Below are 21,806 nucleotides of genomic sequence, written 5' to 3' on the forward strand. Positions count from 1 at the left end.
TGAAGGTTCATTTGCGAATCAATAGCTCGGCACTGCGTGTGAGAGATAAGCGATGTGTAATCGACGTCGACGTCGCGGCAGGCAATTATCAAGGCAGACGAGTCTCTCCTGCATGGTCCATCCCTCCTGCACCGAAGGCTTGGGAACGGTGGAGAGAAGAAGCAAGTAGTAGACAGTTGACAGAAGAAGAAAGAACGCCGTCCGATGTTTGGGGCAGATGACTTGTCTCACTTTGGGACCCCTGCATGTTTGCCGAGGCTGTTCGTCCGTCCGCTATACAGAGGTGCAAATCTCGGAAATGTGCTAAAAGCGACGAGATATGTGGATAGTCACGTCGGCCACCAGTTCCTGTTTAGGGCGACAAGAGCCAGAACCAGAGTGATTGGGACGAATCAAGTATCACATTGATTCAGGCCTCTTGGGGTGCCTGCAGGACACAGCACAGATGGGGCTAGGCTTGATCCCCAATCCCCGAAGAACAACACTGCAAGATGTCGATGGAGAGATCAGGTGAAACTTACCATTTGTACGGTCGTGCCTGTGCCAAGAAGTGCCGGTTTTCAGACGACGTGAAATGGTACAGTAAGCTAGTAGTAGTGTTCCGTCCTAACTCCTGTGGGTGGTGCAGCTAACAGGTTTATGCATATCCTGTTTTCGTCCGGTTGTGCTGGCGGGAAAGATAGATCGCTGGAACTAACGGTACGGGTGTGATAACTTTAAGCGTCCGACTGCCGACATCCCGCAGGATGTGATTCGGCCTTACACAGTCGAAGAAACGCCGATGGCCCAAAGTCGAGCATCAGCCTTGGCGAAAGCTTGGGCACACTGATCAACACCGTATGTACTTACTGCTTTGGTCTTTGGCGGACATATTATGTGGAAAGCTTGCGATCAGCGCTTTAAACTCCTCGGATGCTTCGGCAGACTTTGGCGATCAGAACCATAAGATATGGTTTGCCCGCCACTCCAACCCGTCAAGGTCGGGCGCTTTAGTGGTATGGTCGATGTTCTCTCTGTGCAGGTCACAAGTTATCCTTTCAATTATGCCATCGTTTCCTCACCCCCCTGGAAGGCCCCGTACAGGTTGCGGCCAAGTTTGCAGGCGAGCCGAACCCAGAAGACAAGGGTGCATGTAGTCAAAGCTACCTACAGAGTAGGACTGCTCAATCCCATCCGGAATTGCAGGGTCGTTTCGCCGGGTGTGAAATCACCAGATATTCCAGTTTGAGTTGCTCTCTGGCCGGGCGACTAAGATTGCCAGGGTTGAATGATGGAAGAAGAGGGAGAAAATGGCCCAAGCCAGACCATGCTCTCCACGTGGCTATCCTTCTTCCGGACGACCCTGCAGATAAAGGTTGTGTGGTAGAATGGGGATTTTCTGGAAGTCGAGACTCGAAAAGACCGCGATTCCATGTCTACAATCAAGGGATCCGAGTCACGCACGGCAGCACAACATCAGGGTTTGGGTGCCGTTCACCAAACCTGAGGTTGACTCTTTCCCCATGTTCCTGGCAAGTCGGCTTATTTCCCACCCTCGGGCCCCTTGCTGCCCCGCCGCTTGCTCCAATCCTGCTCCAATCTGATCTTGCCGAAACGGAGGCGACATGTCCCGAACTGCCATGTTTTCTCAGGCAGTCTCCCGAGCTCCTTCCCGGTCTTTTTGCAATATGGTTGCCAGGCACATTCTAGGTGTGTACGGGAGTCGATCGGCGCATGGCCGAAATCAATCGCCAGACAATGCTAATGTCGGTCTGCCGCTGTCGCCTGCACGGTCGGCAATCGCGGATGCCAAGTGCACGCATGATACTACGTCGTATGCTCGGATACGGCACAGCAATACAACAATACTGCATACGGCACAGCAAGTCGTGTTTGAGAAAAGCAACATTGGCGCCCTCGCTTGCATTGCCCTGCCCGAGGCTTACCCGCATTCAGAAACAGCAGTCGGTGAACGCCAGTCTTGGGTGAAACGTGAACACCCTGCACCAGTTGGTTGCTGGCAACTGATTTTCTTGATAGCCGTGTGCCGTGTCCGGCAATGGAGAATCTGTTTCTACTCCATGTCTCTCCTACAACTCAATCTCAATCTGCGCGATGGAAACGGGCTAGGCTCGTGCTAGCCAGGAGGAGGGGGGTCGGGGAATTGTCGCCCTACAGCCCCGACGCTGCTAAAAGGTGCGCTGGGCGAGTCAGGTATCCCCATCGGGTTGTCTAAAAAACGCCAAAAAAGTGCCCCTTTTAGGTTACATCGCCGCCAGGTCCACTAAGATCGTACTTTTAGGAGTACGGACAGTCGTATCAGCACCCACCTGACTCATGCGTTCGTCTCCTACAGTACTTGGTCATTGCCCAAGATGCAGAAAATCTGCAGCTGGTCGAGTTTGGACGCGCTGAACTCTGGAGGGTAGGAAAGGCGGATATTAGGCTGCCCAACGAAGCACATTATTAATCGCTGCCATCGCCCTACCTGATTCCATTCCGCAATATCGTGCCCTGAGCTGGTAACTCCCTACCGAGAACGTGTTGCGACCGGAGAACGGCATGATGCGACTGGGAATGGGTGATTCCGAGCGCCACCCAGTCACGCTCTTGGTGAACTGACTTACCTCGGTCCAATGACACGATGCCTTCGAGCCGGAGCAAGAAGCCCAAAAGCGGTATTCCTCAACGCTACTAACACACACTGACGGATGCCAATTGCTTTCATTCACGCTATGCTATATTACCTCTCGTATACTTCATGGTCTGGTAAAACACGTCTGATGTCCTGGCCTTGACACAATCTCGGGCAGTCAGATGAGTGCAATGCGACGGGCTTTGCTTTGCTGGTAGGTGCACGCCTTGATCGGACTGGTGCGGACGGGACGGCAGGCAGATCCATCGATGGGCGGATATTTGCTTAAGTCGGGATTCATGACCGCCAAGCCCCATCCGTTCATTTCCAGCAGCCACTTGCGGAAGCACACTAGCCCTTAGTGGGAGAGGTGTCGTGGTAATGGACCCAGTGCAGGGCCTCGATACTCCGTACGCTTGCAGTCAATATTGCGACTGTCGGTATCAAGCGTCTCTTATAAGGGTTTGGTTCTTCTTTCGCTTTGGTTTCCACGTGCCATCCCGTCTTGAACTACCGGTGTCCTAAAACAACCAGTTTCTTGGTTGAGTATTCGTTCTTTACCTATATCGTGCATTTAGGCGTCCCTCGTCTGTGCCTGTCACTCTTTTACACACTCCGGTAGCTTTGCATACCCCCTCCTTCGAGATGTTCGGCTCCAACCTTATGCCATCCGTCCTCACGGCACTGGCTCTGAGCGGCGCCTCCGCCCAAGCCGCCGCTGCGCCACCGCCGCCCCCAGCAGCCCAGCCTGCCCCGGCCGCCTGCCACAAGGCCGCCTGCCCGGCGCCCATGGTCAACGCGCTGAGCCAGGCCAGCGGCTGCGAGGCGCTCAAGGCCACCCTGCCGGACAAGACCTTCTTCCCCGGCAGCGACGTGTACGAGTTCGAGAACCAGAACTTCTGGTCCAACACGGAGCTCAAGAAGCCGGCCTGCGTCTTCCGCCCGGCCAACCCCATGGACGTGTCGTGCGGCGTGCGCGCCGGCCAGAAGACCCAGAGCCCCTTCGCCGTGCGCGGCGGCGGCCACATGGGCATCCCCGGCGCCAACAACATCGACGACGGCGTCCTGATGGTCATGTCCAACCTGACCACGCTGGAGCTCAACGGCGACAAGAGCGTGCTGAGCGTCGGCCCCGCCTACCGCTGGGGCGACGTCTACAGCTTCCTGGAGCCGCACGGCCTGGCCGTCGCCGGCGGCCGCCTCTCGCCCGTCGGCGTGCCCGGCCTCCTGCTGGCCGGCGGCGTCAACTTCCACGGCAACCAGCACGGCTGGGCCGCCGACAACGTCGTCGAGTACGAGATCGTTCTCGCCGACGGGTCCGTCGCCAAGGCCACCGCCGACGAGAACCCCGACCTCTTCTGGGCCCTCAAGGGCGGCAGCAGCAACTTTGGCATCGTGACGCAGTTCAAGCTGCGCACCTTTGCCTCCAGCAAGGTCTGGGCCGGTACTTACACCGTCTCGGGCGAGCATCTGGACGAGTTCTTCGAGGTGAGTAGACCTAATACCGTAACACCAGAAACCGAAAGAGAAGAAGAGCGTTTAAACTAACCTACGAAACGCAGGCCATTGCCGACTTCGCCGCCACTAACACTGACGCCAAGTCCCACATCGTGCCCATGACCGTCGCTGCCTCGCCCAACACCACCGTGGCCGCCGTCATTCTCTTCTACGACAGCGACACCGTCGCCAACCCCGCTTGCTTCGAGAAGTTCCTCGCCATCCCCTCCGTGTCCAACACGTGCGACTTCAAGACCCTGTCCGCCTTCGCCATCGAGAACGGCGGCCTCGTCGTCGACCACATCAACGACCTCTTCATCGCCGGCACCACCGTCGGCAAGGACCAGGCCTCCCTGCTCAAGGGCATCAAGATCACCAACGACGCCTTCTTCGCCGCCCTGCCCGAGCTGTACGCCGCCGTGCCGGCCGCTAACCTGAGCCTCGTCAGCATCGACTGGCAGCCCATCACGTCGCTCTGGACCGCGGGCAGCGCCAAGTCGAACCCGGGCGGCAACCCGCTCGGCGTCGACACGGCGGCCAAGGGCGCCTACCTCGCCTGGGCCGAGGTCGTCGAGTGGATCGGCAGCGAGTACGACGAGGCCGTCTTCGCCTGGGCCGAGAAGACCACCGACGCCATCAACGCCGCCACCAAGGCCGCCGGGCTCTTCGACGCGTTCAACTACATGGGCGACGCCGCCGGCTTCCAGGAGATCTACCAGGGCTACGGCGCGGACAACGAGAAGCGTCTGCGGGATGTCTCGCGCAAGTACGATCCGGAGCGGGTCTTCCAGAAGCTGCTCCCTGGTGGCTTCAAGATTGGTGAATAAGAACCGTGATACTATGCTGTCTGTGGGGGTAGTTAGTCTTCGATTAGCTTTCAGTAATATAACATAAACCTGGATATTACATGCAGTAGTTCACAGTTCCCCGTCGCATTTGTACATGAGATCAAGGTCCTGTGTAACTAGAAGGGAGACGTGCAAGCTTGTATGCTGTATACGATATTATATCAATCTCTGTACATATGAAACACCAAATTCACGAGCCACATTTCATATTTTTTGCCTGGAGATCTCCGCGTCCATCTGTTGTGCGATTGATCAGACCGATCGTAATAAACTTTCCCCCGGCGTCGCGAAACTCGTGTGACCCACGTCCGCCGATCTCTTTGTATCAGGGGTGGTTTAGGAGCCCTCCCCGCTGGAATGAGCCGGATCGACACGCTTGCTTTTTCGGGTCTATTTTTACTCCAGGACGCACTGCCACTCACAGCATGGGGAGGAACATGCCGCAAAAGAAACTTCTGGACTTGCTTTTCAAATGTCTTCCTTACCTATGCCACCCTCTTGAGGATGCTTACTCTGTGTTGCTTTTTCTTTCCTCTTTACTGCTTCACACAATGAATTGGCCACGTAATAACACCACCTTGCCGTTTGCAAAAGTGCCGTGTGGCGTGTCAACTTCACAACGATAGGTCCGGGGAAGGCTCCGATGCCCCGTTGTGGGACATGGCGCTCTGGGCGGCTTTCGTGTCTTCCATATCCGAACCGCGGTGGGAATCGTACTGAGGGACTCTAGTCGTAGTATTTCTTGTGTATCTGCAACACCAGCGGGTTTCCCTTGCGTAATGAACCAACCAAGTTGAGGGTAGTCAGCTGCGTTTACTCGCACGTGGACTTCACCAAGTCCAAGCATTGATATAGAACTTCTTTGCCACAGATTCCCATCTTCGTCTCAACCCCATCGAGTCGGAAAGGGTCTCAGTTTGTGTGCGTGTCGGATCGTGGTAGGAGAAACAGGAGAGTATGGGAGAGTAGATCGGCATCCGCGCTTCTTCGGGGGTAATCCTAGGTCTTACAAGCCGTACGTACTTATCTTGCTTCTTGTCCTTGTGTTGGGGATCGTTGACCAAGGAAAGCTAACCCTTGCTGGGCGTACAATGCTCGACATACATGCCCTTGGAGATAGATTTGCCTTCGTTGGAAGCGCAATCTACGCCGAAGTTTGCTGAGTTCTCCGTTATAGTCGTAATGCCGCAACTCATGGTGGTATCCGGATCTGCTCGCAGTGACAGGCAGTCTCGGCCTCGCGTCCTCTGTCGTTTCGCTTCGTGGAGGCATGTCGGTCAAAATTTGACGCCCCTGAGTCTGGGTACCTGGCGACGCTGAAGATGAAACACCTCAACCTGATGGGTTACTTGAGTCGAAGGCCGCTCTCAAGTTAAATGCCACCTGATCGTTCCGGCGGTTGGATGCTCGATTGCAAATGCTGCTTGGAGGATCACAAGTACGCGTAGTATGTGTTTGGAGAAGCCACCAAGCTGTGCCATTGCGATATTAAGCCTGATTGCAGAAGATGTCGTTAGCTTTTCTGAAGAAGATGAAGAAGATTTCGTTCTGCAGTAATAAAGAGAACAGTTGCGTTGCTTGATGATAATCTGTCGTCTTGTGATGACTTCTGCAAACTCGCAATCTTCTAGACGCAACGTGCTGACGGGATTAACAAATTCCGCCAATTTGATGTCATCTCTTGAGGCAACAGGCAGAAGGCAAACATTGAACAGTCAAGACAAACATTTGTGCCTGTCGTCCCGGTTGTTTTTCTATTCCGTGTATGCGCAAACCTAGTTGGCCAAGTTAGTCATACAGGCGTGTCAGTCAAAATATGTTTGCTTTCGGCGCAGTGGAAACACGTTACGGGCAGACAGTATGGAGAAGATGTAGTGTATTTCTGAGTTTCACTCCGGAATGTCTTGAGAGTGATCTGTGTAGCAATCACGGTATTTAAACCATCCTGCGGATCTGGGTACTGGGTGTTGACCGATCAGACATCGCTTGCATTATCAACGCATCCTTTCCGGCAGTTGTCTCCCGTACTTGTCCCTTTCCTTACACCTGCTCGACATATTTAGTATGCTGAAGCCCTTTCCCACCGTCTCCATCCATGGATCATGTAGAGCTTCTCAGGTTGCTATCGGCGACTGCATAATCGTCGAGTTCTTTCGTAGTTGTTTACCATTACGACGGCCCCTATATCCACCCCCAAAAGCCACAACCCATTCACACACATCATCGTCATCATTCTAAACGATAGTTTCAATACTTGACAAGCTTATTCCCATATAGTAGACACCTAAGTAGTTCATGAGCCAAGATAGGTTGTTGCGGAGTGTTGACACGGTTGGAGCAGATGCAGGCACTGATGACGGCTGCGCCGAGCTGGATGATGCTGTCTTACCGGAGTGGATTTGGAGGGCCAGTGTCACTCCCTTCAGATGAATCAGATTACGCTTTCTGGCTTTTTTCTGTTCGTCCTGTGCCGAGCTATGATAGTGATAAGTCGCATGTACTGTACACCCGCTATCTACTTAGTCGTCGTTGCAAACACCAAAGGAAAATCGTCGCTCCCTGCCGCCCCGGAAACGTTTTTCCATTCCACCAAGCCCTCCCACCTGCACAGCAATTTACACCCGCCTAAAAATCCGTCTGTACACAAAACCATGTACCTTGACACATAATTAAACCCCCAGCCTTCCGTGTGGTCCTTCAACCAACGCAGATACACCGTCCCTTGGTCAGAGGCCAGCGCTATTGGTTTCGCATACTGCCATCCAGCAGGGGACGCAACCGCTCTTTGCACTGCACACTTAGCATCATTTGATGCTCACCTCCCCAAGCGTTTGTCAGAAACTCTGCTTTTGACTAGATTCTGCTTTTTCTGCCACTTTTGCTTTTCCACTCAGACACCCGAACCATTTCCACCCAAACATTTCCTCCCAAACACTTTTCTCCAAACAGTTGCTTGCTTTTGCTTTTGCTTAGCCCGGATCTTCGCTGGCGCATTTGTTTGGGCAAAACTACTTTTGCCTCTTCGTTATCTTCGCATTGCTTCCGCTTCTTCGCCTCGGTCGTACAGATAAGTGAGTATTCTATACTGTCATGCCTTGATTCTCTAGCTGACAGCCCTTGGCCAGCTCTATCCCACAATGGCATCCCTCAACAACTTCACCCGCTTTGAGGAGCTCCCTGGAGAGATCCAGGTTAAGATCTTTAAGGAGGCTATTGCACAAGAGCACGTTACCCGCGTCGTGCCTGTCATCAACAGCACCAAGCGTGTCGTGTTGACTCGGGATGTCCTGAGAGACTCCAAGTTCATCGGCCTTTGCAAGGTCGCAGATGATGTAGCTAGATCCATCTACGACTGCGAGCTACAGATCTTGCAGAACAACGCCCTCAACACTATCCATCTCAGCAGCAACTGGGATATCTTCCTGGTCAGCCCTTGGCAGTTCACGCTGGGCATCAACGCGAACGCTGCCATGCTCTCGCAGTCTCTTTCGTCACTCTCTCCTAACGACCTTTCCAAGGTCAAGAAAGTCATGGAGCACCAGCTCGACATGGGAGAGCTCGTCTATCACGCCACCCCCAACTTCGACCGGATCGTCTACTCATCAGTCGACACCTGCTTTGTCCGAGTCGACCATGCCAGACCGACTCCCCAGACTCTCACCGCCCAGATCGGCGGTGGTCCCCACACGCAGCTCGACGTGCTGCGCTATTACACCAATCCGTCGATCTACGAAGAGCTTACCGGCCTCGACCTTGCTCAGGACCATCAAGAAGAGGAGTCGTCTGGTGTCGATCCCGAGGGCAGTTGCGAGTAAACTGCTGAAGCGGAGTTCGTTTCTCAAGAGGAGAACCGAGGATGGTTAAGCAGTACCACAGGAGAGCGTTTGGGGACAGTTTGGTGCATTGCTGTATTATTTTGGTTATGGATATGGGACCATGGCGTCGCATTGGTTCATCCATCGTTCAGAAATGAGGCGGCTCGCCTCATCTGATGGGTGTAGGCTCGTCGACAGCGGTGGCTAGCTGCCCTGATTCATAGTAATTTCATACATTTTCCTCTGGCGTCTTAGTTGCCCATAGTTTCTGAACTTCTTCCTCGCCAGTCCCTGGCAATTTACGCTCGGCATCAACGTCAACACTGGCCTGTTTCCTCAGTCTCTCTCTCCGATCTCCCATACGGCCCTGTCGAAGGTGACCAAAGTCATGGAGCACCAGCTAGACTTGGAAGACCTCGTCTACCACCCCACCCCTAGCTTTGATCGGACTGTCTACTCTTCGGTTCATACCTGCTTCGCTAGAGTCGACCACGCCCGGCCGACTGTCCAGAACTTCGCCGCCCAGATCGGCGGTGGCCCCTACATACAGCGCGACCTGTTCCGCTTCTACACGAGCCCGTCGGTTTACCAAGAGCTTACGGATCTCGACGATGCTCAGGACGAGGCCGATGTCGAGGATGAGTCTGGTGACGACTCCGAGGATAAGGAGGAGTAAGCGACCGGACCGAAGCCTAGCACCCAGGGTAGAGTCAAGGGAGCGTCTGGGAAGGTTTTGCATATTGCTGTGTTATTCTGGCCGTTTATTAGCAGCCCAGAGATGCATTGGATCATCCTTCATTTCGACATGGGACTGGGCACACATTGGTAAATGCAAATCTACTTGTGTAATGATATGTCGACGGTAGTGCTTAGTTGCTCTGGCTTATAGTAATATGATGCATTTTCCTCTGGCGTCTTATTTGCACATAGTTGCTGAACTTTCTAGTAATAAGCCGCAAGCCCTCTCGTAAGCACATGGTGTGGCTTTTCTGATTTTTATGTATCTGTAAATAAAATGATTTACCCTTGGTATCGGCCTCTACTCCGATCTGTTCTCCCGGCGCCGGCGGAAAAAAGACTTCCCCACACCCGGCAACCGACTTGCCCCTCCGGGCTCCTCAACCCGCACCCGGAAGTGCACATAAACAGCAATTTCTCTTCCACAATTGATTATCTAATCGCTGCCCGGTGTTGTAAAAACAACAACATCAGCAACTGAGAACACAGGTTGTCACACATGGGTCTGGGACTTTGCCCCACCTAACCCTATCCTCCCCTGCTTCGCTTTCTTCCACTTTTGCTCCTCTTCAAGCGCATCTTGAAGTTGCGCGCAAGGTTTTGCCTTTGCCTTTGCCTTGCTCACCACCGGTGTGTTTGATGCGGACATACAACCAGATTGCACCAGTCTCTACGTGCCATCTTCACCTTGCTCCCATTTCGTTACTTTGCTCCCTCTTCGTCATCTTTCCCCCCTTCGCCACCTTGCTCTTCACTCACGACATTGCTCCCTCTCTGTCACCCGCGGTGGCATAGTAAATAAGTGAGTTGCACTGTCACGCCTCGGCACGCTTGATTCGACAGCGCTTTGGCCAGCTTTTGCCCACGATGTCGAGCCCCACCACTTTCACTCGCTTCGAGGAGTTCCCCAACGAGATCCAGTCAAAGATCTACGAGCAGGCCATCCTCGAGGACCACAACGCCAAGGTGGTCCCTGTTGTGAACAGTACCAAGCGAGTCGTACTGACTCAGGCCATGATGCGAGAGTCGCCCAAATTCCTCGGCCTCAGCCAAGTCGCATACGACGTGACCAAGGCCATCTACGACTGTCCTTTTCTGGTCGTAGATCGGGGTATCGATCGCATTGTCTACTTCAGCTCGAAGCTAGACATCTTCCTTGTCAGCGCTTGGCAGTACACCCTCGGGGTTAACATCAACTCGAGACTGCTCCACCAGTCTATCAATGCCCTCAAGCCTACGGCTCTGCTCAAGATTCAGCACGTGATGGAGCACCATCTGGATCTGGGTGATCTGGTGTACAGCCCGGTTCCCGAGTTCGACCAATTCACCTACCCATCGGCCCAGTCTCTCCACATCAGAGTTGACCACCAGCGACCGACGATCGCCAGCTTGGCCGGCCAGCTCAACGGCCCGGGCCCGCATACAGTCGCGGACCTACTGGACTATTGCACTCAGCCGACTCGATACGAGGAGCGAGCGATCATCGAGGAGGTCACCGAAGAGGTGGATGGAGGAGAGAACGAGTAGGTGAAAGATATGGAGTGGGCCTATTCAGGTGTTGGTAGAGATATGCCAGGATGTAAGCAATGAATGAGCTGAGACGACTCTGTATACAGGGAGGGCACATCTTGCTAAGTAGTTGCAGCTTGTGGCCCATCCTATGGTGGAATGACTACAGAGAAGGGTTCGCAGCGTGATAATTAGGCAATACCAAGACACTCATCCACAGTTGACCCCGTTCGCTTTGCGAATCATGTTAATATACATTGACCCTTCTCTCATATTTGATATTCGCGTCCTAAGTCATCGACGCTGGTTCTCGTAAGAGTTTACCATAATAACACGATGCTTTCTCCTTCTTAGTATAAAAACAACAGCCACTGACTTTGTAAGTGGTTTCAGGTCTTATCCTTATCATAGCTCTCCCCCATCAGTTGACTTGGTATTCTGCCAGTCTTGTCTTTCTTGGTTTCTAAAACACCAAAGGGAAAAACGTTCTGCCCCGCGCCCGGTAACCAACTTTCCTGTTCAAGCCCTCACAGCTGCCACGGAATTACACATACACGCAGATGGAGCAATTTCTCTTTCCCCACCAAGATTTCGTCGCTTTTTCAGTGACGCAAAATCACCACCGTCATCAGCTATCTGAATGACTTTCACTGTTCCTGTTCCCCTGCCCCCAGTGAGCTGCAAGTTTATCATTTGCAGTGACGACCACAACTGTTTTCTCCGCATCAAGCTTGCTTTGCTGGTAATAGCATTTACATGACAGAGCTGCGTCTCGCATTTCTTCACTATCTGTTTTGCTTCGCCTCACTTTCCTTGCCTTCCCCCACTACCTCATCGCATCTCGGTTCCATCCGATCTTGCTACCGCTTGCTTTCACCTAAACCCCCCCTTGGGCCTTGCAGGCAGGTCAGTCGCGTTCCCTCACCCTAGATCTGCTTACCATCTAACATCTATAACCAGCGCACCCCAAGATGTCGACCCCCAGCCACCCCGCTGGTTTCTCTGCGCTGCCTCGAGAGCTGCAGATTATGGTCTGGGAGGAGGCTATTGTAGCCGAGTACGCTGACCGCGTGGTGCCTGTCCTTCGTAGCACCCAGCGCGTCGTTCTTACAGCCATCCTCACGGGCCCGGTCTCCAAATACTTCCACCTCTGCTCGAGCTCGCGCGAAGCCGCGCAGCTAACCTACAACCTGCCCATGTTGGCAGTTAGACCCGATGGCGAGTTCCGGGAGGCAAGATTGAGCACCGCCCTTGATATCTTCCTCGTCAGCCCCTGGCAGTACACCTTGGGAATCAACGCGAACTCGTGGCCGTTCCAGCAGTCCATCGATGCCATTCACCCGAACAAACTGTCCAAAATCAAACAGGTCATGGAGCACCACCTTGACCTCACCGACCTTATCTACCATGTTGACCCTACATTCGACCGTGCGCTCTTTCAGTCGGTCAAAGTATGCTTCATCCGACTTGACCATCAGCGACCAACAATTGCTAGTCTGGCTGGACAGCTCTCCGGTCCGGGCCCGCATACGGGAGCGGACTTGCTGGAGTATTGCACCCAGCCGTCGCGTTACGACGACCGTGCCATCACCGAGGAAGTCGATGGAGAAGAGATGGATCAGGCCGTGGGGGTGGAGTAAGGCTTTGGGGAATGATCAACACATGTCAGGATATGTGCAAAGGGTGCGCTGAGATGCTTCCGCACGTTAGGAGAGCATCACCGATTTTCTGCTTGCTGCACATGGCATAATGACTGAAGAAAAGTTTGATATCCTGTTAGATACAAAGATACCAAGACACTCCTTCATAGTTGACCATGTTCGCTTTCTGTATCTTCTTGATACACAGTAAACCTTTCTCATATCTGAAACTCGTATCTTAAGTCGTTGGTGCTGATCTCCGTGTGTTGCTGTTTTTTCTTTTCGCTCGCTTTTCCATTTTAAACAGGAAACTCTCAAGCTATCCTCCCCAGTATGGATATATGTATGTTGTATGTGAAGGTAACGGCCAGTGATTCTACAGGTAGTCCAGAATCGTATCAATAAACATTCTTCCCTACTACTTGTTTAAATCTTGCCTGTTCCATTCTCCTTGCTGGTATCCAGTACGCATCGTAAATAGTTACACATTTTAAGGAGGCGCTGGTCATCGTAAAGTCGACCTGGAGATTCATTATCCCGCCGAACCAGTCCAAAAGAGAATTAAGGAAGCTGGGCAGCGTCTGATTGGGCTCGCGTTGTTTCGCGGGTAAAGCAGGGAGTGAAAAGTTCGTGTCCCCCACGTCCCAGACGCGTTAACCACGTCGTCGTTAATATAGAGTTGGCATTAACCATTCCACTATGTACTGGACCCGTTTTTATTTCCACCAATCATCCGCGCCGACTTAATGAATAGTTACCTAGTACTTAGGCATAGTGGTTATCACACACCACTTGTGCACTGTTAATTCTTCCTCTGGAAGCCTTGCAGCACACAGCCTTCGTTGTCAACAACTCAACCAGCACTGACACGCACATAACCATCTGCCCATCCTTCTGGACACAGGTCTTAACCAAAAATCTGCAGTGAAGGAAGGAGGCTACCCGCTTGAACTACTCCAGGATTGCTTGATCTGGCTTCCTGCAACTTCCGCTTCACCTTCTGCTTAACCCAATCCCAACGCGTCAACGCGACCCAAACCTGCTCAGCTTTTCCTTGATCTCTACTTGCTTTTTGCTTGACCTGAGTTTTGCGAACTATCGTCTTGCATTTTATTGCGATCCTCGGGTGTGTTTCTTCCGCAACCAATAGCATCACGTCACCACACTTGCTGACAGACTCGAGCAGGCCATCATCAAGATGTCGGCTCCTCAGACATTCTCCCCCTTCGAGAGATTGCCTGCTGAGATGCAGACCAAGATCTGGGAGAAGGCAATCGAAGACGAGCACGACGACCGTGTCGTGCCCCTCACGTACCGCACCGGCTATGTCATCTTGACGGATCGAGTGAAGCAGGCATCCAAGTTCTTCCATACTTGCCCCGGTTCCCGAGAGGCGGCCCTGTCGATGTACGACCTGGAGGTTCCCGTCATGAAGAACGGCAAGCCGGCCACCGTCCGGCTCAGCACCAAGCTCGACATCTTCGTCATCAGCCCTTGGGGTTTCACCATGGGCATCAACGCCGCTGGTGATCTATTGTTCCAGCGATCTACCAGCTGCCTCACCCTTTCCTCGCTCGCCAAGATGGAGCGCATCATGGAGCATCGTATCGCCTTGGATGGCCCGGACAGCCCCGCTCGTCCCATTTTTAACAGAGCCCTCTTCCGCTCTGTCAAGGTCTGCTACCTGCGGATCGACCACCAGAAGCCCACTATCCAGGGCCTTACTTCTCAGATCGCTGGTGGCCCACGTGCCCAGATGGATCTGCTGATCAACTACACCAACCCGGCCATGTATCGAGAGCTCGTCGCTGATGACAACTTCGAGGAAACCGATCAGTAGCTTACATCGACGAGCATACGGAATGGGTCGAGCTGTCAGAAGATGCAGGAAAAGGAGGTCTCTGTGTTCACGACGATCAGAGCAACGGGTCTAAAGTATGGAGAAATGTCTTGGTGGGGTGAATGGATACCTCGGTAAAGGTGGCACTGATGGCTTAGCACTTGGCCAACAACGACATCAATTGCTGAGATACTAAATTTATTGCTTTGTGCGCCCTCTCTACGCGTCGTTGCTTCTGACCCTAGTCTCATCCTCTATTACCGTTGTTTCGTTCGTAGCCTGTGACCTTGAGCCAAATGTCTTGTCCTTTGTGCTTCTTGTCCTACCTCTCCTCTCGCTAGAAGCCCAGACGAAGCTGGAGAACGCGATGGAGCATCGGCTCACCCTTGGAGATGAGGTCGCTCCCATCAGTCCCCTGTACAGCCGGTCGCTTTTCCGCGCTGTGAAGATCTGTCACTTCCGCGTGGAATACGAGAGACCCACTGCGCAGAGCCTCGGTGCCGGCCAGCATTCACGGATGGACCTTCTGGTCCACCACCTCAATACGGCCATGTACGAGGAGTTGGCCGCCGAGAGCGACATCGAAGAGGTTGATGGGTGATGCATGGGCACACAGCATGTGCGGTTACATCGGATTGGCGAAATATGCGAGCAGAAGTCGGTTAATGCATGAGAGCACACGACAGACCAGTCGATTGTCAGGATACTTACGGCATGGATTGCTTGGTAGTGATGGAAACGGGGGTTGTTGCTCGGAAAAGTCGTTGTTAGAGAGGGGGAATGGATCAGGGGAAAGGAGCAAATTTAGAATTGTTCATCATAACTAGCAAGTATGAGGCTTACAATTGTATGTAGCGATGTCAGGCCACGGTACGATCGAGGGAAAGTCAACCGGTTAGATGTCCAATAAGATATGGTTGCCCGCCTTAAGGGGGACTCGGACCCAAGCAAAATCTCACACAACACCATTGTGTACAACCGTCAAAAGCCCTTTTTGATCAAGCAATACAAAGCATGCAACGTACTCTACAAAGACCGCCCGAAATCCATCACAACTACAATGCTCAACAACAGAGGCTAGGTTCAGCAGCGACGACGACAATGGCCACAGTCATTCCGTCTCGTATAAGTATGACCCTTCCCTCCTCCCGACTTTGCATTTCTCCTTCTCTTCCCCAAAGAGATCTATTGGTAAGTAATCGACCCTTCCGTCTACGCTAACTCATACGTATCTCTAGTTCTGTATTCATCCTGTCAACCAAACCCTATCTATTAACTAGACCCTTCGCGCCATGGCTACCTCTGTTCCCAACACCGTGTTTCACCGGTTTGCTGAGCTCCCTTCGGAGCTCCGGCTGCAAATTTGGGAAGAGTCGATCCTCACGGATCACAAGGACCGTATTGTGCCGATCGCTAACGACACCAAAGCTGTCATGATAATGAACAGTTCTCTGGGAGCCCCCTCGGGGGTTTTCGGAGCGTCGCACGAGTCGCGCACCGCGGCCTTGGGGATCTACGACCTGGCATTGCCAGTGAGACCCTTCTACCCAATCTCGTCATGGGGTCCGTTGCCGGCCCAAAGCCAGACGAACAGCCCCCACACGGGCGGCGTCGTCCAGCAGGGCGTGGTCCGTGTCAACCTCCGATTGGACATCTTCCTGGTGAGTTGCGATATCATCGACTTCCTCCGCGAGAAGATGTCTACATTCGAGTACGCGGACCTGGTAACTCAGCTGCCGACTGTTGTTCCGGCCATGAATCGTTTGAGTAAGGCGCCTCGTTACATGACGACGGCCCTCACTCCCGCCATGTGCGCTCGCATCGAGCGCGTCATGGAGGTCCATAACGTTTCAGCCCTGAACCCTAACTTTCACGCCACCCATGCGAGTCAGGTGGCTCATACATATGACGCCACCCAGTTTTCGGGAGTTCGCGAATGCTTCCACGTGGACAACCCGTTCACTCTGGGAGGTATCCGCTCTCCGAGCAGACTTCTGTGTCACCTTGGACAGGGCATCTACACCTCAGAGCAGCTGCTCATGTGGCTGCTCCCACGGGTGTGCCGTGTCTAAGAAGGTGCTTTGGGCTCTTTCAGTCTAGCCAACCACACGGGGCGAACGAGTTTTATGTTAAGCCGCGGGTAGAAGCGTCAGTGTAGCAATGTATCGTTACTCCTTCGTATCTTTACGAGGTCGAGACACCATACCTAGCAATGCATGATCACCACCTGTCGGTGGATAGAGGAGTGGTAAACTAGATAGCTAATACATGTATCCGCACAACCGAAAAACCTCCATCGAAGGAACCCCCTCGTGACCGAAATCCTTGTTGAAGTTGCCAAAATTACCCCTAACGTTGCAACTGGGCTCATCTCAGGGCACCCGATGAATGCTTTCATACTGGTAAGAGCTCACCTGCTTGACCGTGTTTCTTTGACGTTAGTGCTTGTCGTATCGAAACCCCATACACAGTGGCAAGCACACCATATGGGTGTAACGCTATTAAGTTGCCACCTCCATGTCTGTTTGGCTGAGGTCATATGCTCGCAATTAGCCAACAACAACGATTGTAAAGACTGCTTGTCGTGTCGCAATTATCCCCCAGTTTTCTCCAGATCTCTGCCCTGTTGTTGGTATACGCAATCATCCTGAGTAACGTGGCAATTGGGCGCCATGTTGACATTTCTTAGCGATCAGCATCAGCTACAGGTCAAACTCCAGCATCAAGTTGGAGGCCAAACAGGCAGCACGTAGTCGGTTTGGTGTGTGTTCCATCAGCAAATCAATGTGTAGATGGTAGTAATCCAGAGCTATTTCCCACAACTACATGTGAGCCATCACTACAAATCCCCCAGCTAATCTCACCATATTTTGTCTGTTCCTTTTTCTTTTGGTTTGGTAACAGTATACATATCGCCGCTGCTTATTCTACTGTTCGAAATCACTCAAGTGTACGCCTGTAGATGAAACTCCAGTACTTCCAGCCTGTCGTCCAGTTTTAGCGGGGGGATCACATGAAGATCCCTCGTCTTACGTTTCCTTCACGTTTCCGAGTAATTACCGGGACACTGCGTAACAGAATGTCGACCATGGCCTGGAGTTCTCACGTACATGCTTCCCTGTTTCTTCGTTCTCTATATATTACATTTATCTGCCTTTGATCTGTGCTTTTATTGTTATCTAGAGGTGCTAAATGCCGTAGAGCCACGATAGCCAGTAACCCGATCAACTGTGAGAGCTGTCTGGACCAACTGCAAACCTGATGTTGTCAAGCTGTTCCCATTGCGCTTGGACCCCGCGGCCTTTTGCTCCCCATAACCTCATCGTCTCAGTTCAGGTTATGACACGTCGTTGAACCATTGGCAACATCATAATCCTCTTCCATCTTCACACAGGCAACCTCATCAGATGAGACAGGAAAACCATGACAGTCATCAACGCTATACGCAGAACATGCGTTCGCGTGATCCGCCGCCTCTTGGAGGCGCTTAAACTGGCTGACCGCATTCCTTCCCGCCACCTGGACGAGGAACAGGTGATGATGGTATATTGCCAGGTGAGCACAAATCATAATGTAACGATGGAAGGATACTGACAGCCAACTACTGACACAGGCTCGTGTCGACCCCCGTGGATGCTCAAACCTCATGGTTTATCGCCAACAATGGTGTCAAAAACACATGGACCAGAAGGACGCCCTTCGCGCGTTTTATCACACGACCGAGGACAGATATGACCTTCTCCCAAGCCAGGTACTAGACGACCGCGAGGACATCGAAACCAAGAGAACTGCGATCACACTATTGGCTATCGTCCTGGCCGCGAGGCAAGCCATGACCGACTGGTTTTGGAACGGCGTCCCCGACGACGGCCACGTCGAGCACGAGATGGTGTTGAGCTCCAAGCTCATCAGAGTAAGGAACACATTGTTCGGTATGAAGTTTGGAATCATCATCCAGATATCTGAACTTGGCTTGCGAGAAATCATAAGAAGCGCCTTGATCCAAATACCATCTACTCAGAAAGTAAGATTGCTTACCAAGAAGAAAAATTCGAAAACGCCAGCAACCAACAACCAACACTTAATGGATTTCAAGATGTCGAATCCGAAGCTAACATCACAAGCAGTATCAGCCAGAGTACGGCCTAGACTGTGACCTAGACTTTGGCCCAGACTGCACCCGAGTCCGTAACCCAGGCGGTGGAGACATTGTACAGCACCGATACCAGCATCAGCACCACATGGCAGATGGGCAGATCTATCTCAGCGAGCAGGAATGCTCAGACCAGTCCAAAGGTATGTAATCTTCAGTATCCTGTTCTTCAGAACATAATGGAGTACTTGTCTAATGGTTTTGCAGGTGCGACCAATCCATGGTCCAGCCTAGACGACCTTCAGTACATCGAGTTGCTAGATCTGGAACGGGCCTCAGCGGACGAGCTGTCGAGCATCGACTACTTGTACATCGCAGACGTTCACGCAACAGACCATACGAAGGTGGAGTGGTAGGATCTCACTTGGGATATGGGAGGACACAGCGAGTGGAATGTGTGACCAGGGGGCGTTGAGCAAGGGAAACAGCACGCGCTCTCCCATCAATTGGATATTATTGCCTTGCACATCTCGCCATTCACATAGCTCATGCTCGTTTCTTCACTTGCGTGAGCGTATGAGGAGATAATCATGGACCGATGGGTCAGGCAAACAGGTCATGATTTGGAAATGCGAGGCGCTGATACATCATATATATAATTATTAAATTAATTTTTAGGGTACTTCACCTTTCAAAGATGTAGCATCGGGTGGCAGATCTTGTAAGATGCTCCTGCTTGCATTTTCAGTTTCAACGATCTCCAAGCATGTTGGCATGAGATACGCCCACAGTTGGGCTGCAATCATTAGATATTCTGCCAACAACAATCAGTACACGCTCCTTTGCCAAACTGCCCAGTGGTACGGGCTAGGCTTTATGCCTCATTGGCACAGCAAACAGTGACTTGTCACGAACCGAATGCAACGGCGTATGGGGAAACAGGTGTATTTACTTGGAAACCTTTACTCCAGAGCTGTATTAAGGTCGTTTCTTTGCCCGTAATATTTCCTTTCGCTTCGAATATCTATATATGATTACCTGTTTTTGGCGTTAAACTTTCGGTTTAATACCGACCAATGGTATATATTCGGCAGCATCGTGGTTTGGTCATTATACTTTTATCTCGACCTGTAATAGAACTCCTACCTGAATGGCCTCGTCTGACTTGGACTGGATGTTTTGAGCGTGTCGTGGAGATCGTTGCTGAGTCGAGCTGGGGGAGACGATCTTGAGACGAGAGGGGATCAAGGTATCGAAGCACTTGGGAAACGCCTCAAGCAGCGTTAGCCAGCCATGAGCGATACCGGCATCCGTCTATGCGTCGCTCATATGGTCAACGGCTTCTCTTCAAATCACCTAAGGCCAGTCAATCTATTTCTAAGTCAGTGAAATCATAAAGGAGAAGGAATGCCCCGATCATGGCGACAGGGGGCGCATATAAATCCCCAATCCATCATTATTTCATCTCTCAAAGTATCTAGGCAAAATGCAACGATGTAAGGACCCCGAAATAGTCCCCTGTTGTTCCTATTCCCTTCTATTGTCGTTTCAGCACCACAGTCCTGGTCTCGTCGTACGCACGTGGCAGTGTGTTTGTTGTCATCAGAGCGCATCGACCGCTGTAGAAACACGTGCAACGGAACCCTCGTAACCTTTGAGGTCCCTCTAAGCCGAGAAATACAGTACCTGTAGGACTTGATCACACACCCACAGAGAAAGGCCCGTTTTACCCAAGTCCCCGCCGACTTGGCTTCCCTCGACCTAATCCAACACTTGCGTTAAATCGTGGTCAATTTTGCTACACCACAACAACAACTTTCCTTTTCCTTCTAGCTGTTTTTTGGATCATCAATTTCCCTTCCACACTCCACCCGGCCTTTCCATACTCCATCTGAGATTTTTCTTCCTTCATCCCAGTTCACTTGCTCCATCCCGCGTTCGCTTTTTTCATCCAACGCTCGCTTGCTCCATCCAACGCTCGCTTGCTTCATCCCACGTTCGCTTGCTTCAGCCGATCAACTTCTGCTTATCTCACAGAAAGATGGCTGTGATGAAGTTTCTCCGTCGGGTGTGCATCCGCGTAATACGCGGAATCATGGGGGGCTTGTCACTGGTCAACCACGCTCCCTTGCGAATCTTTGACGAGGAGCAAGTGATGGTGACCCACTGCAAGGTAAGGATGACAACGGGGCCTTCGTGACACCTTACGCGATCATATTAGCACTTATATATCAGTACTTAACGCTGACAACATTGCAGGCGGTCATCGACCCTGAAGGCTGCCAGGGTGAAATGGTAAACCCCCAATATGTGAAGTGGTGCGAGAAGCACGCGAAACAGGAACGGGCCATTTACCACTTCAGGAAGTCCCTTGAAGCCATTGTCGATGGAATCAAGGGCTTGAAAAATCGCGACAACCCTGAGGAAAAGAGAGTGGCCCTCATATTGCTAAGCATTGTCATCGTCGCGCGGGAGGCCCAACGCGATTGGTTTTTTCCGGGTGAGAACGACGAGTCTCACATCAAGCATGAACGTGAGCATTGTATCTACAAACGCGGACAGATCAAGAACGCTCTCTGGGACATGGAATATGCCATTATCACTATGACTCCTGACTCCTCTCTTCGGGAGATTCTAAGAACCATCTTGATCACCACGCCGTTCCCCCAAAGTCTTAATGCACTCAGGGAAAGACGTGAAGCCCCGACGGAAGAAATTAGAGCAGCAAAAAGAGAAGGTATTTGATAAACTCACACCTTATATCCTTTTGTGGCAGAATACTTAACTAACGATCCAGTAGTAATTGTGACCATATGGCAAAAGCTCGAGGGCCTTGAATTCGTCGAGCTTCTCGACCATCGAACGAGCACACCGGCGCAACTAGCAAACCCGAATTGCGAGTACATTGAGGACGTACACGCCACCGACCCCGAAAACGTGGACTGGAATGCTGTGAGACAAGATCCTTAGCGTACTTGGTCTCATGCATGCACCGTCAGTGCACTAGCTGGACACGGGTTTCCCCACACGTCTTGCATCTTCACAAGAGAACGTTCGGATGCCGGATGGAAGATACCTCATTAGCTTGCTCGGGGACGACAGGGCAGGCTTGTCCAAGTCAACGATTCTTGCTTTTTGGCATCGTCTTGATCAGAGCCATTACAGATGACTAGAGATAATACATCGATCGGGTTGCAGGGCTGATTGGATGC

At 52.1% G+C, this 21,806-nt stretch overlaps 10 protein-coding genes across 10 annotated transcripts; all 10 read left to right on the forward strand.

The window, feature by feature from the left end:
• Nucleotides 1-3,259: 3,259 nt before the first annotated feature.
• PG985_003830 (uncharacterized protein) lies at nt 3,260-4,938 on the forward strand (the record flags this gene model as incomplete). The annotated part of the gene is made up of 2 exons (XM_066823599.1): nt 3,260-4,102; nt 4,177-4,938. The coding sequence occupies 2 exons, from the start codon at nt 3,260-3,262 to the stop codon at nt 4,936-4,938; spliced, it is 1,605 nt and encodes a 534-aa protein (XP_066686759.1).
• A 3,158-nt stretch (nt 4,939-8,096) lies between these two features.
• Nucleotides 8,097-8,774, forward strand: PG985_003831 (uncharacterized protein; the record flags this gene model as incomplete). The annotated part of the gene is made up of 1 exon (XM_066823600.1): nt 8,097-8,774. The coding sequence occupies one exon, from the start codon at nt 8,097-8,099 to the stop codon at nt 8,772-8,774; it is 678 nt and encodes a 225-aa protein (XP_066686760.1).
• Nucleotides 8,775-9,162: 388 nt separating this feature from the next.
• On the forward strand, nt 9,163-9,450 carry PG985_003832 (uncharacterized protein; the record flags this gene model as incomplete). The annotated part of the gene is made up of 1 exon (XM_066823601.1): nt 9,163-9,450. One exon carries the CDS (start codon nt 9,163-9,165, stop codon nt 9,448-9,450), a length of 288 nt encoding a protein of 95 aa, XP_066686761.1.
• Nucleotides 9,451-10,379: 929 nt separating this feature from the next.
• Nucleotides 10,380-11,039, forward strand: PG985_003833 (uncharacterized protein; the record flags this gene model as incomplete). The annotated part of the gene is made up of 1 exon (XM_066823602.1): nt 10,380-11,039. One exon carries the CDS (start codon nt 10,380-10,382, stop codon nt 11,037-11,039), a length of 660 nt encoding a protein of 219 aa, XP_066686762.1.
• A 953-nt stretch (nt 11,040-11,992) lies between these two features.
• Nucleotides 11,993-12,661, forward strand: PG985_003834 (uncharacterized protein; the record flags this gene model as incomplete). The annotated part of the gene is made up of 1 exon (XM_066823603.1): nt 11,993-12,661. One exon carries the CDS (start codon nt 11,993-11,995, stop codon nt 12,659-12,661), a length of 669 nt encoding a protein of 222 aa, XP_066686763.1.
• Nucleotides 12,662-13,859: 1,198 nt separating this feature from the next.
• Nucleotides 13,860-14,501, forward strand: PG985_003835 (uncharacterized protein; the record flags this gene model as incomplete). The annotated part of the gene is made up of 1 exon (XM_066823604.1): nt 13,860-14,501. The coding sequence occupies one exon, from the start codon at nt 13,860-13,862 to the stop codon at nt 14,499-14,501; it is 642 nt and encodes a 213-aa protein (XP_066686764.1).
• A 367-nt stretch (nt 14,502-14,868) lies between these two features.
• On the forward strand, nt 14,869-15,102 carry PG985_003836 (uncharacterized protein; the record flags this gene model as incomplete). The annotated part of the gene is made up of 1 exon (XM_066823605.1): nt 14,869-15,102. The coding sequence occupies one exon, from the start codon at nt 14,869-14,871 to the stop codon at nt 15,100-15,102; it is 234 nt and encodes a 77-aa protein (XP_066686765.1).
• Nucleotides 15,103-15,793: 691 nt separating this feature from the next.
• PG985_003837 (uncharacterized protein) lies at nt 15,794-16,573 on the forward strand (the record flags this gene model as incomplete). The annotated part of the gene is made up of 1 exon (XM_066823606.1): nt 15,794-16,573. The coding sequence occupies one exon, from the start codon at nt 15,794-15,796 to the stop codon at nt 16,571-16,573; it is 780 nt and encodes a 259-aa protein (XP_066686766.1).
• A 1,607-nt stretch (nt 16,574-18,180) lies between these two features.
• PG985_003838 (uncharacterized protein) lies at nt 18,181-19,010 on the forward strand (the record flags this gene model as incomplete). Its single annotated transcript, XM_066823607.1, has 3 exons — nt 18,181-18,414; nt 18,629-18,797; nt 18,862-19,010. 3 exons carry the CDS (start codon nt 18,181-18,183, stop codon nt 19,008-19,010), a joined length of 552 nt encoding a protein of 183 aa, XP_066686767.1.
• Nucleotides 19,011-20,689: 1,679 nt separating this feature from the next.
• PG985_003839 (uncharacterized protein) lies at nt 20,690-21,564 on the forward strand (the record flags this gene model as incomplete). The annotated part of the gene is made up of 3 exons (XM_066823608.1): nt 20,690-20,767; nt 20,854-21,127; nt 21,395-21,564. 3 exons carry the CDS (start codon nt 20,690-20,692, stop codon nt 21,562-21,564), a joined length of 522 nt encoding a protein of 173 aa, XP_066686768.1.
• Nucleotides 21,565-21,806: the final 242 nt, after the last annotated feature.

The sequence above is a fragment of the Apiospora marii genome (genome assembly GCF_038362585.1).
Source record: "Apiospora marii strain CBS 49790 chromosome Unknown utg000003l_segment0_segment0, whole genome shotgun sequence".
Lineage (NCBI taxonomy): Eukaryota > Fungi > Ascomycota > Sordariomycetes > Amphisphaeriales > Apiosporaceae > Apiospora > Apiospora marii.